At 44.4% G+C, this 20237-nt stretch overlaps 1 protein-coding gene across 4 annotated transcripts; it reads right to left on the reverse strand.

The window, feature by feature from the left end:
- Nucleotides 1–5465: 5465 nt before the first annotated feature.
- LOC146202332 (angiotensin-converting enzyme-like) lies at nt 5466–20105 on the reverse strand. 4 transcript variants are annotated; one of them, XM_084588099.1, is made up of 8 exons: nt 19819–20105; nt 19400–19569; nt 15387–15505; nt 13431–13517; nt 12453–12603; nt 10617–10715; nt 7922–8053; nt 5466–5817 (listed from the first exon to the last, which is right to left on the reverse strand). In XM_084588099.1, the coding sequence occupies exons 1-8, from the start codon at nt 19933–19935 to the stop codon at nt 5646–5648; spliced, it is 1047 nt and encodes a 348-aa protein (XP_084444225.1). In that variant the 5' UTR covers nt 19936–20105; the 3' UTR covers nt 5466–5645. The 4 variants fall into 4 exon arrangements, with proteins under 4 accessions (XP_084444225.1, XP_084444226.1, XP_084444228.1 ...); XM_084588100.1 differs by lacking the exon at nt 13431–13517 and having other exon boundaries at nt 19819–20104; XM_084588102.1 differs by lacking the exon at nt 10617–10715 and having other exon boundaries at nt 19819–20103.
- Between the last annotated feature and the right edge of the window lie 132 nt (nt 20106–20237).

A 20237-nucleotide genomic window follows, 5' to 3' on the forward strand; every position in this document is an offset into this window, starting at 1 on the left:
CTTAGGAAAACGATTATATGCTCACTACTTGGCCTATCCGGTGTGCTTGCATTTTCTCCGGGAACGCCTTTGCACATTTTGATAGTCTATCCCTTCAACCCATTTCACAGGTGGAGTCCTTAGATATCTAGGGGTTTTTTATTACCAAAACTTTGGCGTCTCTCTATACATAAAAAAAAAAATGTGTTTATAGGAGAACGTGCTCTAGGTCTATTGACAAGAGTAGGAAATAAAAATTTTGGATTGCATCGCGAGTGTTTCTCTATAAAGCCTATGTAAGACCGATTATTGAATTTGGTTGCATCCTGTTCTCTAACACAGCGAACTACAAAATGCAACCCTTGTCTTATTGGAAAAACGTGCTCTACGTCTCTGATACGGTCTCCTGAAGTCAGTTTCAACCGTTGTGCTTTATTTGGAAGCCCTCATTCCCGATCTAAATTCTCACTTCCAATTACCCATGGTGCGAATTTTCCTCAGGTCATTTGACGCGGCCTTCCAAGTCAGTACTACCATTTTTATGTCCCAGCCGGCCTTACATTTCACTAATTATTGGTCACGTACGGTATCAGCTGCCACAAGTAACGTTAACTCAGAACGTTTCGCATCGATCCTAATTCCTTGCAAGGGCTGCCTTCCGTGTCCTAGTCGATAACGTCTATAACTCACGCAACTAAAAAGGTCAGATTGTGGGTTCGAATCATGAGTGAAACGCGAAATTCTTTAAACTTTCCTTTAAGCGAACTTACTTTCTTCATAATGTTAAGGAATTAGAAGAAAAATGCATCGACTTTTAAATCGCATTCCACATAATATTTTAATCACTTTCCTCCCAAGCCTGACTTCGCGTTTCACGCAAGCGTCGTGAGCTGTTTGAAATTTTCGCGTGAGGTCATATGACTGTGACGTTATGGCCGCGTCGACCAGTCCGAAGTTCCTTGCGAAAACGCCGGATGCCGACAGGACAACGCTGAACTTTCCGCTGAACGGGAACTTTGAAGCAATCGCTTTAAAACTGAGCCCTGAAGTAGTTCACCAGACTCAAAAAAAAAAAAAAAATCCCTTGAGCGACTGCCTATTTTTACCAACTGGGCACGGTCAGAGAAGCAGCCTAAAGTAATTTTTAAACTTTCTCCGAACATTATAACGTCTCTCTCAACGGGAAGTTAACTATGGATGCACAATTAAATGTTTTTTATAGTGTCCAAGAAAATGACTTAAGCCACAAGATTATTATCAAATCCAGGGCTTGTAACACACGAAAATTGTGGAGCAAAATATAATCGAGCCATGATATATGGGACTCAAAAGTGAAAGCAAAATAATTCAATATTTCATAAATTACACATATAAAGAAAGAAATAGATAAACTTATTGTAACTTAGAAGCAAGAATGCATTGCATGCATGATACAGCCTAGTGAAACGATTCTTGCAATGCCGTGTTGCCCGGAGGCTTGCTGGCAGCGCAACGTTCGCTATGCTCCGCATCAAAGCCATCGATGATGCTGTAATTTTGTTAACAATATACTATCAATAGAATAACCTTTCGTCCAAACTGATGTTCAGTTGATGTCCACAACGTCTTCGACAGCAAAGATGCCACGCGAAAGCCACCACTAAGATTAGTTAGATTGGCCTCACTACATGACCGCGTTGTGTCGGTGAAAACGAGCGAGAGACCGAAGGCCATCTTCAAATACGCTGCAGGCTCGCCTTCTCCCGCGCTTTCATAGCACTAGCGCTGCCAATAGGCCCCCCAGGGCAGCGCAGCCTGCTGGTGTCCATGTGCGGAAAGGGATTGAAAATGTCCGGGTAGGAGAGCACTGCTTGCATGCAGGGGCGCAGCGAGCATGTTCGAAATATGGGACAACCGACAAAATTTCAATTCGACATACAGCGCGGCTTTCTAAGGATAGTTTTACACAGGATTTCCACGGATATGACCTGTGTGTTCGATATAAGGGATACTTTAAAATATATACCTGGGATCGATAGCCCTTTTTCCGCTGACAAATCCAAGCTGTAAATGAAGAAAAATATTATTCTGCTTATAAAACTCTTCATAGCTTAGAAGTAGAGCTTGTCAAAAGCCTGGACTTTATGGCAGGTAGGATAGAAAAAGCGTGCCATACTCAACTTTATAAATGAACCTCTCTTATGTAGCGGCCTAACTATGACGACATTAAGTTTATTTGTAAAAACTTTACAAAGGTCAAACGCTGCTGAACCAAATATTGAGCGAAAGCATTAGCTGCGGGTGACCGACCGTTCTTCTTCTCTTTTTCTTCTTCCTCAGCCCACATATAAAACCCCGCTTTAACCAAGCGGTATGAACGTGCTTAGGGGCCTATAGGGTAACGTGATTGCCAGGGTCCTAGCAGGCTGATTCTGACATAACCCTCCCATGTGAAACGGGATACCCAAGTTGGCAGCTCCTGCCAGCCCGTGTGGGATGTGACGTCACAGCGTCACGTGGGTAAGACGTGGCTACCGGCCGCGCTACGCTGAAGGCTCGAAACCTAGAGTAGTATTGCTTTCCCAATAAAAACGATGTTTAATGAAAGAAGTGACAATAATACGGGCTACAGAGCTGGCAGTTCACGAAGGTCATAGAGAATCAGTTCCTGATGCCTTCTGAGATAGTCGGATATTATGCTCTTTATGTCTAACTTGGTGACAAAAATTAAAAACGTGGATGAAACCGCACAGAACGTGTGCTGAGAAACTTGAAGGGGCGAAGCATAACACCTTTGTGGTTACTTTGAAAAGAATCAAAGTCGACAGTCGCAGAGCTTAGGTCAGTGAAATAATTGGTATCACTTCTTGGATTGAAGGTTTCAGATTCCTTCCAGAGGGTTGATTCAGCACAGGCTCTGCCTTACGAGGACAGTACTTATTTCCGTGTAACTTCTGGCTGAAGTGGAAATGCTTTGGAGCTCTCCGCTTGCAGTAACTTGTGGTTTCTACGTGGTCATAGGCCACGAACCACCGCGGGTTCGAGCGTCGCGCGAGCCGAAGCCCCGATCAGCCGTCACCACGCGCACACTGAAACACCGCAGCGCGCACTCAACCTCCACCGGGAGGAGAGCACTGCGCTGCAAGGACACAAACCTCCAAGTTCACAAAGGAGACGTTTATTGAAACGCCATCCTCCAGCGGCACACACACACACACACGCACACGCATGCACATGTTTACAAACGCACACACATACACATATTTACAAACGCACATACACATACATACGCAGTCACCGTGTCAAGGGAGCGCGCGAGGAGCAAGGCTCCCCTGCGCGCACAAGTGACACGGAGTGCGCGCCGCAAGCACGCAAGGGCGTGCTGTGATCTCTCTCTCGCAGTGACCAGAGGGTTCCTTTGAGAGAGAGTGGGCAACCACCGCAAGGTACGCCTGTCGCGGATCGTTGGATCACGATCGACAGGCTCGAGTTGCGCTCTCAGGTACAACCCGGAGCAGACGAACTCGAGTACACACTGGTCTGCGCGGACAAAGGCCGGCAGACAAGAACAGTTGCGTACGCACCTTGCGATGTCTCGGAGGGGTCTCTCTCTGAGCTCCGCTCGGACAGTCGCGCGAGCGCGGCTGTCGAAGCGGTGCCGTGTTCCCGCCAAAAGGCGCCAATGAGAACAGCCACTGGGACGCCAGGGCGGAGCTGTGGCCCTAACGACAGTGACAAGTCGTTCGAGCCCCTCTCCGCCGCCTCAGGCGGGAGAAAGGGAACGGGGAGAACAACTGGGAAGCGGGCGGCGGCCGCGCAAAGGGCAGCCGCAGCAAGCCGGAATCCCACAAACTTTATTTTTAACAGCGTTGAACACTTACCTTAAGCCTGAATTATTAGGGAACGTTTGCAACGCACTCATCGCGCGTACTTTTCATTAATGACCTTTATGATATCAGTAAGGCCAGGAAAGTCAGGATTGTGCTTTTAGCCTTTATAACTTCATTCGATGGATTTTTCACGTTATCAATTGTTTCGACAAATCTGCCACGCACATTATGCGCAGTAGCTGCGCTAAGATGCCCATAACAGTCATATTTCCTCTGCAGAGCTGTCAAAGTTTGCAATTTTGATGATAATTATCTTCCTCGGCAGCTGCCCCGCCGCGGTGGTTCAGAGGCTATAGGGCGTTCGAAATGCTAAATCCAAGGACGCTGCATTAAATTCCGGCCGTGGCGGTCGCTTTTCGATGGAGGCGAAAAGCAAGGCACCCGTGTGCTGTGCGATGTCCGTCCACGTTAAAGAACTCAAGTTGGGCTAAATTTCAGAACCCTTCACTATGGCGTTCCTCATTTTCTGAGTCGCTTTGGGACGTCAAACCACATAAAACCATGAAACATATATCTTCCACAGCAGACGTTATGGGATCAAGAATTGGAAAAACAAAATTGCAACCTATTAAGTAGCAGTCCGAGATTTTCCGCTTAGTAACTGAAGACATAATGAGCGCGCGTGGAGCTCTATCTTACGTGGAGCTCTAAGGCGCCAAAATCATGCTAGCTACAAATTCCTTTCCTGTAACGTCGTTGGGTAAATACCTTATCTTCTAAAATATTTAGGTGTTCTCATACAACTATACGATACGCGCTGAAACGTCTTAAATGAGTGACAGTACAAAGCGTTCAAGTTCCGCACAATTCTGCGACATTCAGTGCAGTATTTTGGATTTGTAAGAGGCAGGGTGGAGTTGCAGCGAGTCGGGATTTTTGTTTGGTCCTTTCGGAACAGCGCAACGGGAAGGTAGACAGAGAGAAAACATGCACTGAGGTGCTGTTTTAAGTGATACTGGCGCACGTGTGAGCCGCCGTTTGTGTTCTGATATAGAGTAGCTATTGCGAAAACAAGTTGACACACCCAGTGTACTTGCAGGTGTCGGGCGCCTCCTGGGCTACCAAGGAAAAAACACTAGCTTTTTGCCGACGGCGGTAAACAAGTTGCCTGGAATCCCCCAGCGCCGTCATATTTATACACTAACTCAAGACACGGGAAGAAAAGCTAAAGCAGGCCCGCAACGAGAAATAAAGAATGTTGTGTCGTGCATGACGCATCGGCCAGCATTCGTTGAATATGTTTTCGCCTCTTGCATGATAAACAAAGAAAAAAAAAAATACCCGCAGCATTTAGAAGTATATGGATTGTTACAAAATTTGGTCGGCCAATATGGAGTATTAATGCACCTTATAAGGGTAGCTGTGCTAATCCGTCCGTGCGAGGTTCGAACCAAAACCAAAACTAGCGAATGGCAACTATCACCGCGTCGCCGTAAGGCCACGCGCGCACTACGGTCCAGGTAACTCTTTCGAGGAGACGTTACGTAACTTTCCTTAACATGGCAAATATTACTCATGGATACTCTCAAGTTTTCAGGCCTTGACAACGGCCAAAAGTTTAAGCAACACTTTATAACGCGGTGTTCACAGACAGATACTTGGAGACAGCAGTTCAGTTTTGTGCACTGAGATTTAATTTATGCACACCGAATGAAGATAAACTCTGGAAAATTTGTCCAACGCCTGTTCACATGTGTACGTACTTCTTGCTGTGATGATATGCTTTGGCAGAACACAACCCACGTTGTACCCTCCGGTTTGATATTCAGCTTTTCCGATGAGGTTAAGAATACGATGCTAACGGTATAACTGGGACCAACCAAGACTTTCCCCTTTTGTTCTTTCTTCGAGCCACTTCTTCAAGGGCCCAAAATACTTAATCATCGACGACACGGAAAGATGCGAACTTCCAGTCAAGATGTGAAATGGTTCTTTCCAATGCGTGCTGGTCCCAAGTTGCAATGCTTTTCTGTCGGGAGGCAAAAGAGAGAACGTGGATGTGTGACTGAATATTACCTATACATGCTAATAATATGAACTCCAAAATGCGAAGAATTAGGATCACCGATTAATTGACGTAAATTTTTGTTTTCATCAAGCATTCGCTTTTAGGTCCACCCTTTATAACAGATGCATTAGACTTTACATTTGAACCTCGGCTTATACACCACATCAGACTCATCTAACTTATACAAGACACCTTTTTTTTATTATGCACATCGATGTTCTCGTCTTGACGTTAGCTCTTAACCTCTGTTCCGTCCCTATTTTCAAGAATATAATCGGCTAGTTACCATTTCGTTTCATCTGTTATTAGATGGTCTCATACTACGAACTTATAAATTGTTCGCATTATCAGCAGAGCTCTTGTCCACAACACAATAGCCTGGATTAGATTATACTTTCCAACACAGATATGCCAAACTCGGTAATATTGAATTATTGCTTATATCGAACTGCTCTGATGTCCCCTCAGAAATCGCATGCAAACGTATAGCACTTTCATTGCATTTTCGAACTCCCTCTAACGAAACATTCAATATATCGTAATGCGTGCCGGGCCCTTGCAAAGAGAGCATCTCCAAATGCGCTCCCTCGTTACCTTTACGTGCATGGCGCCGGGTCGGTTGAGCGTCCTTAAGCACCTGCTGATATCACTAACGTTGTAAACCCACATGATGAACGTCTTGAATGTCGAGTCCGCTAGAAAGTAGCCTTAACGAGCTTGCTTTGAACACGAAACTGCTGATATGCGGGGAAGACAGCGTTCGGTCCGCCAGTCATCGTGCAGTGAAGCCAGCCTTGCTGACCGGCTCTCGCGTGGCCTGCTTCGGTGCTGAAGGCGGACATACATTGCAGGAATGACGTACCTGTCGTTAGTGAAAATTTGCATAGAGTTTTAACAACCCGCTTTACTAGACGTGCATCTATCTTGCGGCAGTAGTGGGAACAATTTTCTAAGCCTAACACGTTTCGCAATCTTCTCGCACATCCAACGATATATATACTAGATATTTATCCAATAATCAAGCAGTAATGCTTGGTGCGATATCAAGGTGCTTCCTGGGCTTAGCGTGCATGGTTATCAGCCGTATCTGCTTCCTTTTATTATCTGCCTTTGCCAGCGTGTAGATAGTGCCGTCATTCATAGCGTGCTAGCAGTATTGTTCTGCCATGAGGTCTCATCTGAGTCGAAATAGGCACCTCACAAGACTGCATGATGAGACAAATCCCGGAAGACGTTTTTGTCGGGTTATTCTAAAACTCCTGCCCACTGAAAGAATTATAAAATGAATTTTCTTAAAATCTGTTTTGTTTGATTTATTGGGGTTAACGTCCCAAAGCGAGTCAGGCTGTGAGGAACCCTGTAGTGGAGGGCTCCGAAAATTTCGACCCCCTTCGGTTCTTTAACGTGGACTGGCATCGTAGAGTACGCAAGCGCTTTACATTACGTATTCATCGAAACGCGAACGTCGTGGCCGGAATTGAACCTGCGTCCTAAGTTTCAGAAGTCGCGCGTCCTAACTACTGAGCCATCGTGGCAGGGAGTAAATTTCGCAACCTAGCTTATGTAACAAACACTTTATGAGGAAAATAAGTTAACTGCTTAAGTTATTGCTGCATTTAAAATGATTGCGAGTGTTTTTGTGACAGTTGTCAAGCGAAATGTGGGACTTGCAGCGATAAAATTCGTGCGTCTACCCGAGGTATTATTAATAAACGTGTATGGCTAAAAATGAACTCAACAATGCAATCGTCCTCACCTTTATTGATACGTTGCATGTAACGAATAACAACAGGTCGGAATGATTCGGATAATCTGGCCAATGCGTATTCGCTTCAGACATTGTCAGATTTCAGTTTACTTATTACGAGACACTGGCGCCGGTCCCTCCACTGACAAGCTCCCAAGCGAAAACTGTGGACGAGCACGCTACACATGTGTGCAGGATAACATCTTTAATAGCCATTAGGTCTACCGCACAGCTGTCCTAAAAATTTCACCTCTGGCGCAAGTAGCATATTTCACACTAACAAAAAAAAAAAAATGCGCATCCTGCTGTATTACGTACCTTATTGTGTCTCCGGCTTTGTGACAGTTGCGCAAATTACATTTGTAGAAATCGTACTGCGTTATTCGATATCCACACATCACGCAGAGCTGCTCGTAAATTTGAAACTGCATAACTGTCGACACGAAATACCTGCAAGGAAACAAACATGAGAATACTGTTGTAAGCATTGTGGCTGCAAGCACTGCTCTTCGCGTGGTACCAGTGATCAGGGTTATATAGGATATGATGTGAAGATTGGTCGAAAACATGTTTATTCCACATTTTTGCTCCCACAGACGCTGCGGTGGAGGGAACGGGTGTTAGAGGTGGATGAAGTGGGGTTGGTAAGGGAATGGGGGAGCATGACCTACGGATTCATGGCGTTAGCGCTGCGAAGCAGGCTCAAGCAACAGTCAGCGTTCGCAAGCAGCCCGACCGCCCTTCTTCCGCTCTAACATTAAGCCTCTGATGAGCGAAACATCAGCAGCGACCACGCACTCGAGTTACACAAGACCACTCCCCATCTTTTATAACAGGCCCCTGTTGTGACTGCACAAGTACCACAGCGTCATTAGGTGCATCCTTCATTTGTTCAGAAAGTTTCCCGTTAATAAACAAAGCATTTTATCTTTTCTTTGTTTTATACTTTTATTCGGTGATTCCAGACCTCTAAGAATATAAAATCGGGCACCCCACCAGTTTACTTTGGTATTGGTTGTACTGGTATCGCTCTAACGGGAGGTATCACAAGGAGGGAAAGGAATACAAAATTCAATTTCACCCTCGTTCCCAACTAAACGCATTCAAGAGAACAGAACCAGCAGTGGATCTCTTATATCGGTCCCCCAAATACACAAGCGAGTTACACATGACCGAAACGAGACTGGATTCTATTCGTTTCGAGCGATCACAGATGGAAAACGTGCGCCGTGTTTGATGCTTCCGAAATGTGTTTCATACTTCCCGTTCACATACACGGCACTCGCCCTACCACAGTTGGCATCAACGGATCATGGCCCGCAGGCTGCTCTGTCACTCTGATGGTTAGCCACAACACTAACGCACCGCCATGGAGGTGCAGCGGTTAGGGCGCTCGACTATTGTGCCCAAGTATGCGGGATCGAATCCCGGCCGCAGCGGCCGCTTTTCCATGGAGGTGAAAAGCAAGGCGCTCGTGTAGTGTGCGATGCCAGTGCATGTTAAAGAACCCCAGGTGATCGAAATTTCCGGAGTCCTCCACTACGGCGCCTCTCATAGCCCGAGTCGCTTTGGGACGTTAAACCCCATAAACCAAACCAAATCAACATCTTAATACTTTACTGTATAAACAAGCCACACGCATCAAAAGTCGAATGACGTGTCTCGTGATTGGCTTTTTGTTTCGGTAACAAGGTCCATTACCACAACCTCTCCGCATGTCCATAAATATAATTCGTGGACATCAATCTTCTCCGAAACATCATGTATTATAGTCTTTTCCATATTTCAATTGCATAGAAAAAAAAAAAAAAGAAAGAAACCAGGCTTCGGCCCTTATTTATAGAAGTAAAAAGAAAGCTTTCGCTAGTGTTGCGATGAGTACCGTGGGCGCACAAGTACCCTCGTGGAGGCGGAACAGAAAGAAAAATTGAAATACGTGTGAAAGCGAGGAACTCACTGCCAAGGTTACAGAATGGCGCCAGCCTATACGTCTAGCGGGACATTAAAGCAAACGTATACGAGAGGCGTGGCGGTACGTAACTCTAAATTTTCGAGTCGACCTGCGAAACTAACGTTTTTATAAAACATTCGATGACATCTTTCGAATGGTAGGCGCCAGTATACACAAATTTATCGTGAATCATATGGCAATTTTTCCTAGCGTGGCAAACGGTATACAAACGTGAGTACAACGTAGTGACTCTAAAATACACCCTTCATTAAAAAATATATATAATAGAACGTACGCCCTATTTGGTTCCTTGCATTGTGTGCCATGCAATACAGCAGCAAAAGGTGGATTCCAATGGATACGGAAGATGACGCATCCGTCGTTATTTTGACCCCACGCGGGAGAGGCCAACTCATAAAAGGGAAAAGCAAAGGACGGAACCGAGTGTTTCTCAATGCCGAGGAAGATTAACATTGCTCCTCGAAAGCGGCGGCACAGCAGCGAAAAGAGACCCGATGCCAATAACCTATGCAGTCGCACTGAACGTATCCTGCAGCAGCTTCGACAGGCGACGCGACGCGCGTACTATCTCGCGTATTATCACTACGGTTGGAACTGCTGAGGGAAGAGTACCAGAATTTTGAACAGTGCCCCTGTGATCGCCAGAGCCGGAAGTCACCCAGAAAATGTCGTGGTCGCAGTATGTGGCGTCCGGCCGAGGTTTGCAGCCTGGCGTCCACGGCGTGTTTCAAAAAAATATAAATGAGCGATTCCCGCTATCTGGCTGTTCTCTTCTCCGCACTGGAGGAAAATGAAAGGCGCAGCTTTAATCGGCGAGCCATGCGTTCCGTTTTTTAAATCAAATGATTTTGTTCATAGGGACACATTCGTCGTGCTGACTATGCACAGTGGTGTTCTTAAATGTGAGTTGACTGTTAGTGCTTATCACTGCTTTCAAGGGAGAAAACGTTTTCGTGAATTGTAAAGGAAGCGTGAACGCTTCCCAAAACGCTTCACTGAGGTTACCTGAATAATAATGAAAGCATAACAGCTTTTATGTACCTCATAAAAGGTATTCCTGCAATCACGTGGAACTTGGCTCCGGCGTCGAAGTCCTCTTCCGTCCTGGATTCTGGGGCAGAAACCCCTTGATGTTTGCTCCTTTAAAAGGCAGGGCGAGATGGTTTGTTACGCTCATTTATAATCGCAGCCACTCTTTGGAAGCCCGTCCTTGATAACGAATCACCCAAACGCCTAAGGATATATATATTTTTTTTTTTCACGGTTAGGTATTTCTGTTCGTTTTGAAAGTCCCCTCTTCCTCTGTGCAGCATATGTTCTCATAGGCCCGTCGCTTATTCGCTAAAATTCGCTTATTGTCGGGATGGAAGTAAAGTCATCGGATCTTATAATACCTACTGCCTGGAGAGAATTGTTTTGTTTTTTTTCTTTTTTTTTTGGGGGGGGGGGGGGCACAATGGGTAGGGAGGATGTAAGGAAATGACTTCGCAAGGCCGGTAGTGAGATCTATACGTTTTGATGTATCTTCATTGCGTCTGTGTCGCCACTTCTAGACACCTTAGGCGGTACGTCTAACCAACCGTTAGGTGACCCGAGGAGGTATGTGGTTGTTTCCAGACAGACGTGTAATATTCAGCTAACACAGCTATGAAAGGATGACATAAAGGCATCATTAGCTTCTTGTGTTATCGCATTGCCAACACATGATGTAGTGAGGTGTCATATCTTATTTACCTTGCGTAATTTTGAGCGAAGATATCCATTCCCTATACACACCCAATTCCAAATTCTATCATTTTCCCTGCAATTAATTGTAAATAAAGCGTTTATGCTGGGAAAAATGATGAGTAGACTCTGAGCGGATTTTCACCACACTGCCAGTAAAATCCGGGAAAAGGTGGATTCGTCGAAAACGTTTACAAAAAAAAAAAGAACAACAAAAACAACAACGAAACTTGCCTTCTGATATGAAAACGTAAATACCCGCCGAACTCTTGAAAAAAATTAAAAAAAAAAGACTGAAATGTGCAACTTCTAATTTTGAATTAATCATAGGATCAGGCCGAAATGCAGTGCATCTTTTATGTGTGCAAATAGCGTCTCCCATTCTCCTATTAGATGTTCGAACACACCTAGCCACTTCCTACCGCAAAACGATTTCTGACTAGGCCATTTCACCCAGTACACGGCAGTATGTTCGTATTGATGATGATATGACCTACGCAACAAGTTATCATGCCCGTTTAGAAAACTGCAACGTTGATTCACTAAACTTTTTACGAGGTGAAACTGGTACGCATATAAGGTGAACGTTTGGCTGCCGTTACTTTGACTGTCAGGTGCACGGGCTCACGTAAGTCATTAGGCAACACTGGAAAAACTTGAGCGCCTCGCTCCCACGGATAAGAGCGGAAACATTTTCTCTGCCCCGTGCACGCTTCATGCTGTAAACGCAGAGACCCAGTGTTCGAATAACATCAATCAGCATAAGTGGTAGTAATCACGAGTTTTCATATATTTAATCCAGACATGCATTTGGCATGAGACCTCCCCCTGTCATGCCCTTATCAAGCCCAGAACGTCAGCTGAGTTCTATTGCATTATGACGGCCTTGTTCGTCACGTCATTGTCCTAACCTTAGCTTCAGCTTACATCCGTCATGATTACATCGCATCAGCTCAATTCTAAAACGCGCAACCTGAATCTCAGTTGAAAGGAGATGCACAGACACCCGTGTGTTGAGCTAACATGAGAAGGAACTCCGGGTAGCTGAAATTTCTGCAAACCTCTACACCGTAGCGTCCTTACTGCCCACGGCATAACGTTGCAACGCAAAAAAGCGCTGCATATCTCTTTCAAGAACGCATTGGGCAGTACCTGAGGCTCCAGTATCCTTTGTTCATGACTTTAAGTGGTATGTGGCCTTGAGACAGTCTCCACCTCCACAAGTCAAGGGAATAGGCGAAAGGTAGAAGCGGCAGTGTCTCCAAAGAAGTTCTCAATAAAAATGGAATGGGACTTGAAATGTCTGAAAGAGGGCTGCATTTCAATTTACTGGGGTTACGCCCCAGGTCGCAAGGTGGCAATACATTTGCTGATTATGATTACACAACAACAATAACAGGATCCCAGCTGTGATTCATTGATACTTTATTGTGTTTGACGGTATTCAACTGAACAAGAAAAGCAATCAAATTATTTTTATGTAGCTGTCATATTACACTGCACGAATGAACAAGAAATAAATAATTCGCACTGTAGAAAACTTCAAAGTGCTTTAAATAAATACAACCAACTATGTATTATTGCAGGGGTAAAGTGTGAATGTGGTCGTGAAAGGGACACAGGAGCGTTCCACTTCCTTCAAGCAACACATCCTAAACAAGAAGGATGGCTCAAGAGGAATACATTTTTCACGTGGTATGAACATGTCATGAATAACTTGGCACAGGGTGGCAAGAACGCAACAAAAGTGACACATCAGATAATTTAACAAAACTTGAAGATGGGCTTGATGGTGCGTTGCAACTTGACGAAAGGTAGAAGCGCACAGGAACACACACACGCGAGAGGAGAACGCGCGTGTCATGTGTCGTCTTCTCTCGTGTGTGTGTCTTCCTGTGCGCTTTTACCTTTCGTCAAGTTGCATCAGATGAGATTGAGGAAATAGTGGGCAAAGCAAATGCACCAAGTTTAACAAGGACTGAGCCTAGCAGGCTCCTACACTACTGCGCTAATAGGGTGCAATAAAAAGAAGCGACGATAAAAGGTGTTTGAATAAAACTAGCAGGTAATGAGCACGCGCACCGGACGCTATTGACGTCTTCACCGCCGATAAGCCGAAATATTGCTTACTGTCTTTTTCCAGGAGTCCTTGTTCGATCAAGCCGCTCGGTGAAGACGAAGAAAGGAATCGGATATCAGCCACAGCTTCTCGCAGCCCTGGTCAGTGAAGGCAGAATAATCGTCAGATTATTCTCAAATGGTGCAAATGGACGCATGTAGTGAGCTAGATACAGTAGTGAGTGAGTGAGTGAGTGAGTGAGTGAGTGAGTGAGTGAGTGAGTGAGTGAGTGAGTGAGTGAGTGAGTGAGTGAGTGAGTGAGTGAGTGAGTGAGTGAGTGAGTGAGTGAGCTAGATACAGTAGTGAGTGAGTGAGTGAGTGAGTGAGTGAGTGAGTGAGTGAGTGAGTGAGTGAGTGAGTGAGTGAGTGAGTGAGTGAGTGAGTGAGTGAGTGAGTGAGTGAGTGAGTGAGTGAGTGAGTGAGTGAGTGAGTGAGTGAGTGAGTGATCTGCTTGTGTTTCAGCCGGAGGGCACGTGTTTGAAGCTTTCTCATACATTCGCTGCATACTTCGGCACTACGGCATTTATCACGACTCGCTTGCGAGAAGGAAGTGAGTCGTGACAAATCCCACTTAAAGAGCTGCTTGGCAATGAATTGCATGGCGCATGGCCAGAACGGGATTCTAGCTAGGAAAAAAAAAATCACTGCAGTCAGCTGACCGATTTGCTGGCTAACTCAGGCAGATACGTAATGCAGAAAAGGGCGAGTGAATGCGGTGGTTAAACGTGTCCAAGAGACGAAACAATAAAACATGGTGCTGGGCTAATTGGTTATTCATACTTGGTAAAAAAACAGCGCTAAAAAAGATAAGGTTCGTGTCCTCTTCTGTGGTCGCCTTTTTTGCACTGGTTTTTTTGTTTTACCAAGTGAGAGACAAAACAGTCGAGGCCATAAAGAGGGTAGCTCTGGCGTGATCACGTGACCAAAGATAGCCGCTCGCATTTTATTGTGCTACGAGGGGTGTAAAAAAAATAATAGCCCTCCATTTTCCTTCTCCCAAAACACCGCCTATTTAAAACTTATGAAATGCAAAAATATTACATCCGCATATCAGCCGGATTTATTATACTTTAATTTGAATATAATCTTGGTCAATACGTATGACTTTGCGACCCAGTGAACAAAATCGAGCATGTTTACTTCATGCCAGCTTTTTTCCTTCGCGGCTCCAGCATGGGCGTCAACGCTTGGCTCTCTCACAAGCCCGAAAACATATAAGCGATTGCCACGTTTGTCTGCGCTGTACTGCCCTATCCTCCTGACAGTCCTTACTTGACAACCTCTGATTTTCATCTCTGCACTTCATGGATCCAGATTTGAGAACGACGAGAGCATCATTTACCTCTGAAGACAAGGCTATACAGAAGAAGAAGAAAATAAACTTGGAAGGGCACAAGCTCCCCTGAAGAGTATGACGTGCTAATGTTAGAGTGTCACCACGGTCGCCCGTGGGTCTCCTGACGCACCCTATCGCAGACATCGGCAGGTTTGTTGTCTTAACGTACTGGTTTTCAACCCAGTCGCGCGAATGCGCCTTGGTGGCTTAGCGTGCCTGACTTGCGACTCGCCGGCCAGAGGTTCGATTACCCTACTTGGCTATCGACCGTCTCGTCATGACTACGTCACGGTCCGTCTCGACCAATCCAGTCGCGCCAAAACCGCTTTCTTTGCCGAACTAGACCTTTAAAGTTATAGCGTTTAAAGTTGGTACAAAGGAATACATGCCTTCCTTGATAAAGATTCATGTCCTATTGGACTGGTAGCGCAAAGTCGTACAAATTGACAGAGATCACAGTAGAAAGTAATATAGGTTCGGCAGATATGAGACTAATATTTGTCAGTTGCATTAGTTTTGAACAGTCAGTGTTCGAAAAAAAAAAAAAAAAGAAGATTGGCATTACTTATTGGACACCCCTTGTCTACAGATAGTCTGTCACACAATCGTATGTTGTACAAGGTCGACTCACCCTCGTTTGCCTCACGCTGGAAAGCAGGGTGCAGTTTGCTTAGCTGCATGAAATAGTAAACATGTCCCAGCATGTGCGAGACGTCCGATTCCCTTTCGTTGAACACGGCCATGTGTATCCTGTAATGGGATGGGCGAAGGGAGGCCGGTTACTTCATCGTGGACGCTTTTCTGATAAAGGGGGAGGAAAGGCATTCACACTCGTTCATAGCACTCTAGAGGCATCATCTATATAGCAGGTTGGTTTGGTTTGGTTTATGTGGTTTAACGTCCCAAAGAGCTCAAACAATGAAAGACGCCGCAGGGGAGGGCTCCAAAAATTCCGACCACCTGGGGTTATTTAACGTGCACTGGCATCGCACAGCCAACGGGCGCTTTGATTTTCGCCTCCATCGAAAAGCAGCCACCGTGGCCGGGATTTGACCCCGCACTTTTGGGCGCAGCAGTCGAGCGCCCTAAACACTGTACAACCACAGCGGGGCAGTACATCAGTGACGTCTGTCATTGTCTAAATGACCTAAATGGACTAAAATGAATTAAATGACATGTTTAATGCACTAGCATTAAATACCGCAGTAATCCCCTAAGCCGAGCTCTGTGTATGGGGTCGCCGCCAGCTGCACCACTCGGAGAAAGGAGGGCAGCCGATGTGAAGGAAATGGGCTTTGACTTGAAACAAAAAAATTACGAGGGACTTTAGCGACTAAAGTATTGAAAGGCTAAAGCCTGAGAAGCCTCATCTTGTCTAGTATTCCTACCAACTGCAATTCCACACTTGAACGCGCGCCAAGGAACGCCACGAGACAGGAGCGATGGCGCACCAACCAAACGCACACTTGTTGGAGAAAGTGTGACAGGTACTGCGTCTTTCCGCCAGACGTCTCATCTTGTCTAGCGTTCCTTCCATTTGCAATCCCACACTTGAACGCGCGCCAAGAAACACCATTCGACAGTCGCCGCAAAAGCGGGACACACTTTGTCCACGACAGTATGAGCCAATAAGGTTTTTCACCTTAAAATTAGAGGATCTCTAAAAGCGTACCCATCCTATCGTATAATTTACCTCCCATCGTTAGCCTCTTGTCGGCATTAGTTCCAGTGCTACGCATACTTATAATTGGTTTACAGGAAAGGAAAAGAGCAGTATCTATCACACTTTCTCCGGCAAGTGTGAGTTTGGACAGTGCACCATAGCTCTTGTCGGGTGGCGTTCCTTGGCGCGTGTTCAAGTGTGGCACTGCAGATGACATGGGACGCATCCCGCCTTGGCCAATCAGAACGCCGTAAAATCGGGACACACTTTGTCCTCGATAGCATGAGCCACAAAAGGCTTTCGCCTCAATAAAATTAATTCGGCCGCAAATGCGCCGACGCTGCGGTTTCTACAAGGGTTCCTATCCCGTGACGGTGCGAACAGATCCGCTTTGCCAGTTACTGCACACGACCATATGCTATCGCCGCAGCTTATCACCCCACGTGTTTAACTGCTACTCTCTTGCAATGTGCGTTGCATGTTGTTTGTCTTATCAACTTACATCAGTGATCAATGGATTCCAATCGCACCGCCGTCTCATCACCCTCTAAAGGTGCATTAAGCGGTCGCGAAATTCTATCGCACGCTTAAGGTCCCTCCCCAGTCGCAGATTTCGCCGATCTTTCTAACCTTAAAATCTTTAAATCTCGGTTTCTACCGAAAGCGAAGTGAAACGCGACATGCTGGCGTTCGCATTTTGCCTGCTTAGCTCAACCGGCTGCAACTTTTTAACGGCTAGTAGAAGTGGACACGCGCCACCCTCCAGCGTTCACAGTGACTACGCAGGCCTTCCCCTGTTTATCGCCGAACCAATAACCGAGGCGAAGAATGACGCATGCAGCATGTAACTGCCTGTCTTGAAACAAGTTGCCGGAAATTACGTGAGAATAAAACGAGGACAGTATAAAAAATAATAAGAAAGCGCATTCAACACGCACCCGCAGATTAGTTATCTCGAATGCAGGTGACAACGACAGGTTCTGCTAAGTGCTGAGTGCACTGCTCGAACGCTGTAATAATATGTGAAAGTTTGTACCAATATGCTTCAAATCGTGTTTGCAAGAAATCAATAAAATTCAGTGTCCCCAATGCAGTCCGCTAAAAACCACAACAACAACAACAACAACAACAACAACAACAACAACAACGACAACAATAATAATAATAATAATAATAATAATAATAATAATAATAATAATAATAATAATAATAATAATAATAATAATAATAATAATAATAATAATAATAAGTGGTTTATTTTCCATCGAAAAGATGGAGGGAGCTGTTGGTAAAAGCTCTCCCCCCTCTCCGCACACGCACACACATTTATATATTTACGTCTGCAACTATTGCATAATTTGAGGTGAAATAACCCGTATGCAGGTAATCATAAAAATAAATCAACGCATAAAAGAAATACAAAAGTCTATGACACCGTTTTGGCAGGAATGCATAGTGTTGGCGTATTCCGTGTCTAGGTTTTCTTAACAGGTCGCTACCAGTTTTGCTGTAATGATTTAGGAGTGTTGATAGGGTGAACGACATTTTTTCCCTTAGGTAATTCATGCGTTGTATTATATAATATTCCAGTTTTCATTGTGGCAGGTAGTGTAGGCTGCTACGCTCTCTTCTAACGATGATAATTCTCATAGAAACGTGCGGTTGTTCGTTAATTTGACGGCGATTGTTAATGTATAAAAATTTTGTACTGGCACTAATCTGTCTTTTTCGAAAAAGCTCTGTGTATGGCTGTGTGGCAAGTCATAAATAATCCTAAGGAATATTTTTTTGCAGAATGAATCTTTTTTACAGATTTGTATGCGTGCTTGTCCCCCAAACTAGAAAACAGCAATTTATATTTTAATAAAAAAGGCAATTATAAAGAAGCATTTTTACTTGATATGGCAAATATGTTCTAAAGCGTGATATGACGCCAATGAAACGAGATAAGCGCATTACAACAGATGGTCATGCCACAACATGTTCTGAGAGAAAGTTCCATCTAGGATTTTTACATATTATTAGTTATTTGTAGTTCTTCCTTCCCAAATTTCAATCTTAGAGGGATGATTGGTTGTTGTGATTTTGGCCTAAATACATCTGCTTTTGTTTTATTCACAATAATTCTTATTTGATTTCCTAGTGACCACTTTCTAAGCTCTGTAAGGGGAGATATTGCTTCATTTTTACTGGCATTATTTTGAGGAGCGGACAAAATGATGCTGGCGTCATCCGCATAAAAAACATTTTGGCTGATTAGAAGTTTTTGTAAGATCAATAATATAAATATTGAATAGCAGCGGACCTACTGCCCTGGGGAACAACTCTATTGATAGGCGTTAATTCAGATCAATAGGATTAAATTTTAACAACTTGCTCTCTATGGTTGAAAATATGACTGAATAAGTTGCAGAAAATGTCCACGAATATGCCATATATTTCAAACTTTTGTAATAGGGTATTTGCAATATGTATGTATTTCGAGTAACACTGTCATATTCTCTTAATTTTGCTTACGGCCTCCTGGCTAGATATATAAAAATTCAATTGTTACATAGTACAGCATACAGCTTAAAACAAAAAGAAGAAAAACAACAGTTGATAACGATGAGCTGCATTATTCCGTTGAGCAGGCACAACAATAATCGAAATCACCATTGTGATCGGCATCAATTTCCTGAGCTTATACTTTATTCTGATAGTAGCTTCTAGTTTAGGTAACAAGAAAATATTTAGCAGGGGAATATTTTTTGCCGCGCACTCGGAGGAATGCAGAGTAGGGGGTTTCCGCAGATTAAGCTGTACCCGACAATAGCGGAAGTTTTAGTTCAGATTCTCCGCGACAGGTGTCGGAGGACAGTGGAAAAACTGGTATCTATTTATTGGAGCTGAAAACATGACGAAAGGCCAATTTTGAACTTGAAAAAAGCAAGATTTCTCCATATTTCATTCTGTCGCCAAGTGGCCTATGTGGTGCTTGCCTGATGTCTTGATGAGAAGAAACAAACAGGGACATGGGCTGGCACATCATATCGTTCGTAGAACCCTCCTTTAAGATAGACCTCTGCCAGAACGACGCCGGCAGACGCTGTAGTCCCAAACTTATAAAAAATTGTTCAGCTTCCTGGAACACAACTGAAGACGAGACTTTCTGCAAGAGAAATAAATTGAGAACAGTTTAGTAAACAAAAAAGGCCAGTTGTGGTAGTGAATATATAAATAGCAAAAGAAAAACATGAAACGCAGAGGTGAGCGCCAATCTTTTTTCTTGTGGTCTTTATGGCGCCCTTATCGCTTTGATTTAGCAAATGTGCATTCACTGTCGGCTTCAGCACTATATTCTAACGTAATTATTGCACACGCTGTAGTCGGCGTATTTTTATAACAGAGTAGTACTTACTTTTTTCCATTTGGCGTGAAATGTTGGAAATTCGTACTTTTTAGCAAGGTGCGGATAGAGGTGTTTCCAATTCTGACCGCACATGTCCCCTGCATGATGTGAACACGTGACGCACATTAGAAGTTTTATTGTTCCACGTCGAACAATGCAAAGGCACCACACCTAGCCGAGAGTGCTAGGTTTGGCTCTAGGCAAGCAGAAAAATACACGTAGCATATGTTTTTCCGTTATTTCTAATCAGAACAACCGCTGAAATTTTAACTAAAGCGATTTGCCAAAACCACTTGGAAAAGAAATGGAAACGAGATGAGAAACTCGAACAATACAGTGCCGGGCCCCTTTGAGAACATTTGAGCTTTAAATATTTTTCGCGGTTTTTTTTTTTTTTTTGAGTAGCTACCAGGCACAATTTCGCATAA

This window comes from Amblyomma maculatum, chromosome 1, assembly GCF_055883805.1.
Source record: "Amblyomma maculatum isolate TAMU_Amacu chromosome 1, ASM5588380v1, whole genome shotgun sequence".
Classification (NCBI taxonomy): domain Eukaryota; kingdom Metazoa; phylum Arthropoda; class Arachnida; order Ixodida; family Ixodidae; genus Amblyomma; species Amblyomma maculatum.

Bases quoted from the DNA above. Each gene is read 5' to 3' on its own strand.
- LOC146202332 (XM_084588099.1), bottom strand. From the start codon at position 19,935: ATGTGCGTCACGTGTTCACATCATGCAGGGGACATGTGCGGTCAGAAT. The intron at 15,506-19,399 runs GCAAGCACCACA...ATCCCATTACAG, and splicing joins TCTTCTCATCAAGACATCAG to GATACACATGGCCGTGTTCA. The intron at 8,054-10,616 runs GTACATAAAAGC...GTTTCCTTGCAG, and splicing joins GCAGGAATACCTTTTATGAG to GTATTTCGTGTCGACAGTTA.